The sequence below is a fragment of the Dromaius novaehollandiae genome, chromosome 16, assembly GCF_036370855.1.
Source record: "Dromaius novaehollandiae isolate bDroNov1 chromosome 16, bDroNov1.hap1, whole genome shotgun sequence".
Classification (NCBI taxonomy): domain Eukaryota; kingdom Metazoa; phylum Chordata; class Aves; order Casuariiformes; family Dromaiidae; genus Dromaius; species Dromaius novaehollandiae.
In genome coordinates this window covers 7,401,449-7,414,493 of record NC_088113.1, presented here as the reverse complement: position 1 = coordinate 7,414,493, position 13,045 = coordinate 7,401,449, and the positions used below count along the sequence as shown (strand labels likewise).

The 13,045-nt window shown below is 41.1% G+C and overlaps 1 protein-coding gene across 1 annotated transcript in view; it reads right to left on the bottom strand.

Moving 5' to 3' along the window:
* Positions 1 to 13,045, bottom strand: part of PTPRT (protein tyrosine phosphatase receptor type T) — a 478,646-nt gene that overhangs the window by 292,380 nt on the left and 173,221 nt on the right. Inside the window, exon 3 of the mRNA XM_064521396.1 lies at positions 3,479 to 3,750. Coding sequence (XP_064377466.1) covers positions 3,479 to 3,750 — 272 coding nt within the window. The remainder of the gene's footprint in view (positions 1 to 3,478; positions 3,751 to 13,045) is intronic.

The following is a 13,045-nucleotide window of genomic DNA, read 5'->3' as shown; positions in this document are numbered from 1 at the left end:
TACGCTCAGATCTTCTCTTTACTTCCCAGTTCAGACTTCCACATCGTTGGCCTGTTTCATATTGTGCAGCGTCTCGGCCCTATTCGAGCCAGTAGCACAGGAGCACATGTGCTTTCCTGGAGACAGAGAACTGGGCCCCAGAGAAGAGGAGGAGGCAGAAACCCAAGCATGTACAAGGCCCGCTGCTGCAAACTCAACATTGAATGTCTCTTGTGTCCTTTTAACCTCAGTGGAAAATGCAATATAATGGCTGAGACACAGGCTTTTAACAGTGTTTTACATTTAAGGAACTCCTCAGAACACAATACAGCTGACAAAATACAAAGCCTTACTCTTGAAAAGCATTTTTAAATGCCCCTGAAAACTGCAAAACCCAAGCGATTTCATGTTCCCTTACCAATAAGCAACCCTACATTTCAGAGCTGCTACATACCACCACCGTCTGTGTTAGCAAAGCAGCCCAGCTCATCCGGTGCGGTACAAGTTTTCTTCAGGCACAGATCAATAACGTTCCTCGCTATACATCAAGAAGCCTCTTCCTGCAGACGAATGCTGCCCTGGGTGCATTCTGGGACTCAGTTCATCCTCATGGCAAGCAATAATTCAGAATTACACTTATTAACTTTCTTCAAGTACTATTATGGCTTTGTTTGCTACACTAAAAACATATGCAGGCTGGGAATCCAAGTATGACTAACTCCAGGGTAGACATCATAAATCTCCATCATGTTCACATCTCAGCACAGTGCTTTTAGATCCGGTTGACTCATACAGCCTTTGCGTACACGAGCCAGGCCTAAAAGCATGACCTCCAGCCTTGGGCCGGGTCGCTCATCTTGCACGAGTCACATCTCCAAAACCTAGAGCACTGGCCGAAGCCTCAGCCACAAGGCAACCGGTTGCAGATTGCTCGCGGCAGGCTTTCCGACGCACGCTGCGACTCGCGACGGCACGGTTTCTGCATGTTCAGAGAAGCCTCCGCATTTGCGCTGACGCAGGTTTCATCACTTAGGATAAAGGCAATTTTTCCTGCGTTATCTAGTGCTTTTCAAATACGGAAGATGCTTTCAGGGCTCTCGTGCACAGAGCTCGACAGGCATGCAATTCGGATTTAAAGCTGACAAGTAACACTCCTACGGCGCACCTGAGATGGAGAGCGCGAAGCGAGATGCTCCCCAGGCGTCAGCACAGCCCTGCCTTTGCCATCCCGCCACCGCCGGCCTCCTTTAGCCTGCAGCGTGCCATCAGGCTGTCAACCACCGACAATTTTGACAGAAGTCCTTCATGATGTTTTCCTCCTCACTTTTGTGAGCTTAATTTTTTTTCCTTTCTCACTTTGATTAAATGTAGAAATCCATTAGGTTGCAGCCCATCCACAAAGGATGGCTGATAAAATTAGGGCCTCACAAGACAGTTGGATAGATTTTAAAAAAAGTTTTTAAAGCCACATGTAAGGATTAAGAATAAAAATATAAAGCAGACTGAAACATCAACCCCTACCTACCAAAAAAAAATAAATAAATAAAATCTGTGTTTTGTGGAAAGGAGCTACTCCCAGCCAGTTACTGCTGATTTTCAAACTGTCCACTTTTGGGCAGCAGTGAAAAGTTCTTTAAAAGGACTTTTATTCAGAAAAAACAAACCTGACCTGCAAAAGGACTTGCAAGAGAAGTAACTAATGCTGAGGAAGCCTAGGATCAGTATATCTAAGAGTAGGATCTCTTAGCAGGAGATCAGACCATCTTTCCCAGGCTTCTCAAACACTGATTATCAGGGTGAAAGATTGTCTTTTCTTTATCCCTTTAGAGCACCCACTATGAAGCAGATTTTGGGTCAGGACCAGGTTCACATTAATACGAACTCAATATCAAGGATTTTAATATGATTTCAGAACAAGTGGCAAATTGTGCTCAGCCCTCCAGACCCCACTTTGCACCTCCCCGTCCCTTCCTGCCCCCCTGCTCGGTGCGCAGGCTTGGGCTCTGCTGATATCCCCAACTCTTTCAAAGGCAAAACATTAAAGCTTTCTACTTTGGCTCAGATTTTTAAAGACTTCCTACCCAGTTATTAAAAGAAAAAAAAAGAAGCTTTTCTGCCTGCTGTTGTCTATCCACAGACTGCTCTCTGCCTTTTCAGAGCTTTCTCTGTACTAAATTCGCTCATGTCTTTTAGTCATCTCCTATATGTATCTCCTTATCCTGTAAGGTGTGGGATGCAATTACTTCCCCGGCTTTTTGTCTTGGATGGAAAACAAGATAAAAACATACCCCAACACTTAACGAGAAGTATGCAAATCCATTATGTGCCACTATCTCTTATTAAAACTGAAACAACTCCTGCAACAGCTACTCCTTACAACAGGAACATGTGTAGATACAGCTGCAACATCTGCAGTCTGCATTGTACACCAGCTCACAGGTACTGTTAAATTTAGCACTGTTACAGACAACTTTTTACCAGCTGTGCTCTAAGTACGTGAACAGTCTTTCATGACACATTTGTTCAAGCCCCTATGGTCAAAGCAAGAGCGACAGCTTTTCTATCTACTCAAGGAAACAAGATTTCACAGAATGAAGCAAGCAGCCTGGGTCTTTCTCAAGACCAACACAGGCTCACGCGTAGATGATCACAGAAGTTGCCACCAACAAAACTGCAGTTTTACACAACTTCCATCCAGCCTCCCTCCAGGCAAAGACACCCGAGCTCTCGAGCTACCCAGATCATTAATCCCGGCAGAACTGAAAGACTTCCAATACAGGGCATGTCTGATGACTTCCTACACTTGGGCACGGGTGAAACTCAGGAAACCATGGAAATGACTGCTTTAACAACTCATGAAAAAGAATCTCCTAACAGAACAAGCAAAACTATGGTACAAGCAAGGCTTTAAAAAACATAAATAAAAAACAAACAAAGGAAAGGAGATAAAAGGAGGGTCGGGTGAAGAGACTGCTCATTTTGTAAACACAGTACAAGCTTTTATTAGTATCTTCTGTATCTGTGCCCCTTAGATGGGCAGCAGGAACCCAGATGCAGAGCTGAATGAACAAATGCTAAGCATTCACTCGCATGGAAGCAACCAAGATCCAAAAACAGGTCAGGCAAGCTTACGCAGAGAGAGCCAGTTAAACATCGAGACAGCCCCTTGTAAATTTACATTTGCAAAGCGTCATGGAAAGTGCCAGCACAAATCTGTTTAGGTGCCAACTTCAAGACATAAGCGGGTGTTAACTTTCCAATAATTTGGCTCTAACAGTACTTCACTCTGCAACTGAACAGCTTCCCAAGAAAAGGTCTGAAGAGGGAAGAAACATGTAAAAATGCTTAAATCACCTCTTCTTATAAAACTCACTCTGACACAAAAAGGGGGAAAAAATCAGAATTAAACTTGCAGAATACCTACTGCCAACCATAGCCTAGCCTCATACCTAGCCAAACTTTCAAAGGGGTAAGAGCGAAAAGTATTACAAATTCATACCTGATAAAAATGTGGCCAGAACGTACTGATGGCAAGTTCCGCCTTCACCCATCCTTCCGTAACAATCCCTGACACATTCCATATGGGATTGCCCTGCGGTCCACCGTTCACCTTCACATAGACATTCAGAGAGCCAGGACTGGAACGGTCTCTGCTGGATAAGTAATAGTGGAAGTCGATGCAATGTGTGTCATTTTCCTTCAATGTAGGCAAAAGCAAGTGTGCTTTCTGCCCAGATGCCCGTCCAGAGCTGTTTACCATCATGAAGGAGCCTATAGACAGCGAAGGGAAAATGGAAAGAGAAGAAAAAGGGGTTTTTGTTTGGCTCTTTCAACAAAAGCAGTTCCATCAAAAATGTAAGCGATTCTTCAAAAGCCAGAAAACGAAACATTCGTCTGGAGAACTCAAACTAGCTATTTTATGTTAGCGGTTAGGTAACAAAAAGAAAGGATATTAAAATTACAGGGTAGAGATACAAACAGATTCAGGGCCAACTACCACTACCATAATTACATAATTTAAAAAACAAATAAAAAAATCTGCTTTGCTTGTATTATTTTATAACCTTATAATAAAACAGTCACTCTAAACAAAAGCGCATCCACAGTTAAACCAGCAGCAGCAGCAGCACAGATCTCCTGGCGGATACCCACGTACCTCCTTTCCCAAAGGCACGTTCAGAACAGAAGACTACAGCAACGGACCAAACCCTCAGCTGGTGCAAGTCTACGTGGACTTACCTACTTTGTGCCAATCTATATTTGCTAACCCTGCATCCTGGCTCTATCAGCTTTTGAAGAGTGCGATATGTTAACAAAATCCCAATTTTCAGAGTCCAGATGAAGGAGACTTGTTAGCAACATCTCAAGTAGAAATAATGCAACAAGGCCAATTACACTTCTGGGAGGGAAGGACAGGCCGAATTTAGGCAGGGAAATGCATACTGAAGCAATTGATGAGTCTGTTAACCCTGAAGCTTGCATCACATTAACCACGGCACTGCATGTCGAACTCCTGTTTGGATTCATCAGGCAGGTATTTTGCAGCACATTGTGTCTCGACTCATCTCTTCACAGATGCGTCGAGGTGACAAATGTTACCAACAGGGAAAAACATTATGAGTTATTTGATTCACTTCTGTTTAAAGGAGCTGCTTTGTGTGTGTGCAGACACACAGAGAAAAAGCTGAAGGAAATACCGAGGGATGGGGGGGAAAAAATCTGTGTGTCAGCAGCCAGGCATGATAATTTTTAATCAAATGCAGCCCTCTTGACATTTTGCAGTTCGGATGCTGCTGCCAAGTCATGCTACAAATGTATTTCTCTGCTGGCCTCTTGCAGTTCACAGAAGATTGAGTTTGAAAAGGCTTGCCCCACTTCTAACCTATTGACTTTCCCTATTCCATGCTGTAGTGGTGTGGCAGACACTCAGATGAGCCACATAAAAATTGTGATCAATTCTGTGCAGTGAAAAGCCATATAGTCTAAATTTGTATCAACAGACACCAGCAACTTTCTCCCACAAAACTGTTTTCTCTTTGTCCTGTGTTTATATGATACATATGCATTTTGTAAAGGATTGAGAAGCACAGATGCAGAAGGAAGTCAATCCTTCATAGGGAAACCAGACACTCCAGAGACCTCGGAAAATTCAAGCACAACGCAAGCCCAGGTGGGGAAGAGGCTTTACTAAGCAAGATGAAAAGCTACAGGCAAGACACCCTCAGGTAATTCTATCTTTCATCTGGATAAGTTGAAAATCAAAATGGCCCCAAATCAAGAAACTCAGCGAGGACTTCGAGAAACTTAACAGTAGGATCCAAACTTTGCAATTTCTCTCTAATAATCAAAGTCCAAAAGACAGGATTTAGTCAAATGTTCCCTGCTGATCTAACCCTGCTCCCAAACAACCATAAAATCTCCTTCAATTAAATGAGAGAAGCTTTAACAGAGTACTGTCTACATAATTTTTTTAAAAAAACCCACCTAAATAAACCAAAGTTTGAGAAACTGAGATTTGGATTCAGTTTCGATGACCCAGGAAAAGGTAGCATCAGCAAGCACAACTGCCAACAGGCTGGAAGAGGCAGCATGGCCTGGCGGCTGCAGCTGCAGGCTGGATGGCCTGGTTTCTAAGACTAAGTGCTACACACACTCCCATGATCTTTGACAGCACACACAGTCTACCTCGTCTACCTTTATAAATGAAGTAAGAACGATACTACTTTCCTACTAAAGATCTGGGAGGAAAGGCACTATATAAATGCTGAGTAACAGGAGTAGATTTTCCCCATGGAGGAGTATAGTAATTGCTGTGAAATGCACTGCCTGCAGCATTTCAATGACACACAGAGAAGCGGTACAATATAGGACGAAGAAAACTTATACATTTGCCAGATCTCAGATTCAAGGATGATGACAAAGCCGATAAAATTACTCAGTCAAGAAAAGCTGAGCTTTTGTGCATCCACAGGTTTTTGACCAAGTGACTGCAATGGTGGGTAGGAACTCAAGAAAACTGGTTTCTGCTTCATTGCCGACCGGATCATGGGCAAGTCATATCACTTCTGGGTGTCCTTCATCTCTTTTACATTTAGATTATAAAAGGATTCCTACGCTAAAGAGTTGCTCTGAAGCTGTACTGTGTCTAACACAACAGGGCCTTGAACTGCACTGAGGTAGACAAGTGTTTCAACGATAGAAAAAGTTAGGGAGTATTTCACTTTTAAAGATTCCCGTATAAAAATAATGAGTTTTCCTCTGGGAGAAAAACATCAGCTTTATATAAAGTTCAAAGCAATAATTACATTTTTATTTTTTGCCACCCACAAAAAAATGAATCACAAGCTATTCGCGGTATGACAATGGCCTTTTGTGCAACTGCTGAGCATCTGGAGAGAGCATGGAGCCGGCTTCTGGCAACTGGCAGAAGAGGAGCACATAAAGTATCTGCGCACCAAAAACCACTTCATAAAATAATTACATTACAGTCTTATTTTACTGAAAGAATAACCTTACAAACTTGTTAATTGCCATATTCAGATTATACATAGTTTCTTATTTATAATTTATGATTTTTACACAGTAAGCCCAGAGAAAATAACTCAACTGTCTCCAGTTAAATCCTGGTAAGGCACATTACTTTATGTGACAGAGGAAAACACGTGAAATTTCCACTTACAGTGCCATACCCCGTGGAGAAAGGCACTCATATCCTGGTTAAATCAGTTTGTTGTCTTCTGCCTGTACCACGTTCCTTACTTCCACAGAGGCTTCATATGACAGCTTACCCAAAAAACACCTTCCCTGGCTGGTCAAGACATAGCGCCCTCAAGGCCAGCATTAGCAGTAGGTATAAATGTATAGGTTTAAAGACTATAGTCAATAAAGGATAAAAGAATATGCCTGTCTACAAAATTTAATTATTGTGAATATGACACACAGGCTTCCAAAACAGACCCATTTGGGCAAGTTTTTCATTTTTCTTTTCCTAGCGTGAACTCAGCTGGAGATGCTCATCCAGTAGGATCCTCAAAAGGTTGCCCCGCACGCTCCGAGATGCACAACCAGGACCCACAGCTGGGCTCCGCTGCCCTCTTATAAAGGCCCATGCACAGTGAAGCTTGTTTGGGCAGGATACAGCACCTAGGGATAGGTCTGAGATCATAAACCTTGTTCTCACTAGAAAAAATTAATTTCATAAATTTCAAAGCAGCCTTTTAAGGACCTGAGCACTTTTTTCCTTATTATCTTTAATAAAAAATTGGCATATTGTGATTCAGAGTTTGACAGCCCTCTTTAGACTGAATGCAAAATTGAAGCTAATGAGAGTTATTCTCAATTTATAGGCCTATATATGCAAATAAAAGAGGTGCAATCTGGTCTGGCACCAACAAACCACTTGTCACATTTTCCGCTCCCATATAAAGAACTAGGGAATGAATTAACATGTCACAAATGGAAATTATTGATCAATGCATGACTGAAAGCCTCTTAAATGTCTCCAGGCAGGAATCTGAATAAAACAAAAGGTTATCTTGGAGAAACTCTTTTATTTAGACCACTGCATATTCGATTTTGAAAAATAATAATAATAAAAATCATTAGCCTTGTTGTTTTGTTTTCCTTCATCAGGAAAGTTCAAATGTCATAAATTAGACACTAAACTGAAAAAAGAGTTTGGGGGAGAAAAAGTTACCTATGTTGTGTAAAATCTGGTCTTTAAATTCATTGTACACAGAAGTATATGCTCGTTAAAGCAGACCAAATATCAGGTCAGTTTAATTTAGCGCTCTTGGATCAACAGGTTAGATTAATTAATATCCTGCTGGTTTTGCCAGCTTCCTGAAGAACCAAAAATAAACCTGTTATGTTCAGATCAGTCAGAAACTAGGAGGAAGGGAAGATGGTAAATAAATTCATTTTTAAAAATCCATTCAAACGACAGGGAACATAAAACGGCACTCTCTCCTAGTTATTAAACATACCACTGAAAATTGGGGAATTAAACCATGAAGTGCTCTCTAGCTGGCCATAAATTTCAATTTTTCCCCTGCTTGGTGCATAATGATGCCTTGATAAGCCTCCTATTATTGATGCATCTGCAACATATATCCTCTTTTTGGAGCTGAAATGCTACTCTGTAGCAGATGGTGGCTATTGTGTTTACACATCAGCACTTTATGATTGCATTTTCTCACGTCTGCAGTAAAAAGAAAGCCGTAATTGAGTTTTTAATGGCTTTGCACATTGTTCATTAAGATTACATGAGTGTGTTCTGACAAATGACAGCTGAAGAAATGAGCCACTGAGAACCCCTTGTCATCACCAGACAGACCTCAGCTGATGCTGTTTCACTGCTGGCTTTGAAGAACTGTGCTGTTTAAAAGTGAAATTATAGCAACCATTAAAAGACTGAATGTAAACTTGAAAAGAACGCTGTCAAAATGCTTGACTGCAAAATGAGACTTCTGAAACATGAAAAATCAAAATCAGGTACGGATTGTCCTTTTAAATAACAAACTCCTTCCAAAAATACAGGCGTGAGCTTTCCACCAGCTCCATCAATTGCATGAATGTGTTTTACAGACACGGTTTTGCTCATTTATTTCCAAAGAAGAAACCTTTCTCCAAGAAATTAAACATTTGACACCTGACATTGTTCTGGTAGAACACAGAACCGTAGGATCACTCCGGATGAAAGGGACCTCAGGAAGTCTCTAGTCCAACCTCCTGCTCAAAGCAGGGTCAGCCACGAGGTCAGACCTCACGTTCAGGGCCTTATCCAGTCGTGTCTTGAAAGGACAGAGACTGCACAAACTCTCTCGGCAACCTGTTCCAACGTTTAACTGTCCTCATGGCTTTGCCTCACACCCAGACTGAACCTCTCATTTCAATTTATGCCCTTTGTCTCTAACCGTCCAGCCACAGGCTGCTGTAAAGCAGGTGCTGCTGGCTCGGTCTTCTTGATAACCTCCTCGTAGCATCTGGGGGGCGGCTATTAGGTCTCCCATGGCCTTCCCTTCCCCAGCTGAAGAAGCCCTGGTCTCTCAGCCCCCCTCACAGGGCAAGTGATCCAGTGTCGACCACTGAGAGAGTAAGTGTTAACCCCTAGTCTTTGCTTCATATCTGTTGATCTTCTGAGCACCTTGTTTCTTCTACAGCAGCCTCAAGCCTTTAAAGAAAATTCCTCTCAAATGACTTTTGGAAATCCTGTGCAGTCTTTGAAAGTCACATTTAACAACAGAATCTGCTTTACTTGTATTCTTTCTACTTCGTCAAACTAATCCAATAGATTTGCAAGGTATCACTTCCTTTTGCAAGAGTGCTTTGACCCTTTCCCAGTATTTCACCACGGGTTAGGATTAGGGTCAGTACCAGTCCTTGTATAATGACCAGAAGTCAGAAGGAGCAGCACAAAATAAGTCCTTTATCATAAGACATTTTTACACAAGGAGAGTTCAAAAAAAATACTCACCTACCCTAGTGAATTAAGCAAGCTCATGCCTTCTCTAGTAAGCTTCCCAAATATGACTTTTTCACACCTCTTATCATAAGGCACACATTTATAATATTCTCAGTGAATCTTAATGCCATAGAACAGAGAATGCAAAGTATCTACACTAAGTATGAAAGAAAATGTTTAAAGATAAGAAAAGAAGTCCATCTACCTCTACACATGGCTTCCAGTAGTGACAGAGTGGCTATTTTCAAAAGAACGTAAGGAACAGGACCCTTTGGAGTGGAGGACACCACTTCAGCTTCAGACAGTCATTCTCAGGATTTTCTACGTGAAAGGCTGCAGCTACCCCTTCCATTGACCAGCCACAAATAGATCTTCCTTTCAGAATTTTTTTGAGTCACTTTACCTTTCTGTTTTGAATAACACCCTGTGTCAACAGGTTCTACAGTTTAATTATGCACCGCATTGGAAAAAAAACATATTTCCATGCACTTGCTTAAGCTGCTGCCACCTAATTAGTATTCTTATTTTGTGAAAAGTTATGATTACCCACCTGCTTCACACTTTTCACATTTTTATATCCCCACTCTTCATACTCCTGTATAACTGAGCAAGCCTCAGCAGTCTCTTCCTCTGACTGATGTATCACAGACAGCAGTGCTTGCACAAACTCAACATTAAACAAGGCATATCTCACAGTTGCTATCCTTTTTTCAAATATTTGTACAAAATCGGGCCCATGGGTTTTATTTCTCAAATGTGGGCCACACAGAATTAATCTACCAGTGAAATAAAAAGAGCTTGATCCGCAGATAAATACGAATATGAGCTGCAAGTTGAATTCAGTAAAATTCATGATGACAATTCATTCACTTAGGAGACTGTCAGATAAGATGACACTTTTTAAAGATACCATCTTTTTTTTTTTATTTGTAAAGAGTTTTTCTTCTGAAAAAATCTATGCTATGAAAAGAATTATGGTTTTTTTTGTAAGAAAATTTTTTCTGGGAACAGGACTTATCCCGTATGGCTTTAGTGACTGCAAATATTTGCTGTAATTATTCAAAGAAAGAGAGGATTATGCCATAAACACCTTCCCTGAAATACTAGGTGTGTAACAAATGTAGTTCTGGTTTGCACCTTCCACAGCATCCTTGGGAGGAGGGATGTTTGCAGCTCTCCTTTTATAATAAAACCAAGTAATTACAAGGCACAATACTCCAAAATAGGGAAACCAGGTTTCCCACAGTTTCATAATTGCAAACTGTAGACTTTTTCATCGATTCCCCTGCTTGAGCCATAAATGACTGCAGGCATTTTCAGTGCCATCCGAGACACCGTTACCAGTAAATCACAGGTATTACCAAACTACACTCCTTTCACAAATGTCTTTCAAGGGGTGAATAATGGTGAACCACAGACATTGAAAGATGCTGATAACCTAGCAGTGGCCTTCAGCCAAATGACAGCTTCCCTTTATTCACTCCTGAAGTAAGTGCAGAAGTGAGTGACATTTAGTGCAAGGGGCTTAACCTCCAAAATGGGAATCACTGAACGACCCTTGACAGAAGAAAGAAGCACTTCTATGGGAACCCAAATGAAAAAGAAAAATGTGTACATGTTTTAGTGTCCTGCCTCTTTACACGCTGGCAGATCCAAGTCAACAAACTCTCTCCAACTATGAAATCAAGATGAGATCAAGTGACTGCAAAGCCAAGAAGGGTCCACATTAGCTGAAGGCAGTAATGTGGATGATGGGCTTCCGCAAGAGGCTCTGAAGGAATGGTTTGCAGATGAAATATTTTGTCAAAAGTTTCAAAACTCCAGCTCTCTTAGTGACGGAAAGATGGCCTCATAAAAGAAAGGTTTCAAAGTCCAGAAGCTTGTGGTCCATTCTAGGTTATAAGATATTCTGCACCAGTGATACAAAGGGCGATCTACTCAAAATGTGTTTGCTCATTTTTCTTACTTCTATAATAACACTAGCTTTTTCCCCCATCATACCTGGGAAGGGAACCTATATGTTAAAGGGATGATTTTTTTAACATTAATAAAGAACATTTAAATCACCAAGTGAAACTAGTCATCTTACTGTTTTATTGTTATAAGCATTTTTCTTCTTACAATGTAACATGTGAGTACAGCTCTTGTTCACACTATTCAGTGGTATTTACCTAGGACAACTGATTAGAGAGATTGGCATATCTGCAACGTAAAGCTAGCGTGCAGGATTCAGATTCTGACTTCCTAATTCTCTCAGCAATATACAGGGATATCTTCCATTGGTCCAAAGAAAATTAAGCTGAAATATGAAGGCAGAACTCTTAGAAAAATAATAACAAGAACAAGCCCTTGGGAGAGTGATAGTACTCAACATAGCAGAGGCAAGAGGAAATTTTTAAGCACAGAAGGAACTTGTCTTCATCTTCTTTTCTAGTGTAGGCACAGTCATTGAGGCAGAAATCCTGGTGTGAAAGCCAACTGGTAGGGAACCGATCGCAATACTACATCAATGACTAGACAGAAAAAGAGAGTCTTCTCGCCATAGCTAGTTTCCAGCCCCAGCTACAGCCCAGAGTGGTTTCTAATAGCCTGTACCCAATATGGGTACCTGTACCCAAACTACTGTTAGGTTCCATGTGGAAAATCAGCATGTAAAGGTTAATTAACATCTGTATAGACTGAACACAGCAGCAAAGCGTAACCATACTTCTGACCCAAAAAAAGCTTGTTCCAGACCACGGTTCAGGAAATTCCTGAGAGCATTCACATGTAATAGTTCTGGACTAGAGTAGGGACAACTCAGATTATCATGAAGACTCAAAATAAAGCTTCTCACTTCAGTGGTACAAGGTTAATATGTGGCTTTGCTTTCCACCTACATCCCTAAACGGGCCTGCCTTAGAGCATGCAGAGCACCATCCTTCTCTCCTTGGAAATCAGCCAAACAATATTTGAGTCTGGTATTTGCTGGAATAGCAGCAGTGGTCAAGTCACCTTCTCCCCTCCCTCACCAAACTCAGGTTCTGATTTGCAAAGCAGAAACCTCAAATCCCACAAGACAGCCATTGCTTCCACGATACAGCTATCTGGCCACTACTCTGTATATCTCCTGCTTATCTCTAGGATCTACAGTTATTTCTAGAATTTTCTTCCCATGTTTCATAAATGCTTCTTTATTAAAACAGTGACTGGCACAGCCATAAGCCTAGGTTTGCTGAGAAACAAAAAACAGTGGTGTGCTATAGAATCAGAAACTATTCTGTAGATCTCAGCAGTGAAAAACTTTTTAATGGATTCACTGCCAGCACTCAATGCTGCAAAGGTCACTGCTGTAGTATACTTTGAGACTGCCCTTACTCCATATTTATACATACAGTATAAATCACTTGGTAGTACTAATCTTTAAAGATGGGTGAAAACATATTACTAAACCCTGAAAATTGTGAACAGCTTCTGTTGCTTTTCAATTCCAGTAGTCTGACAACTACCTATCCTATCAATCATTATCTTAATGCTTTGTAAACAGTAGACTTTAAGAAAGTTTAGGTTATTAAACCAACAAACAAACAAAACAGAGGGAATGGTCATAATTCAACACAGCAT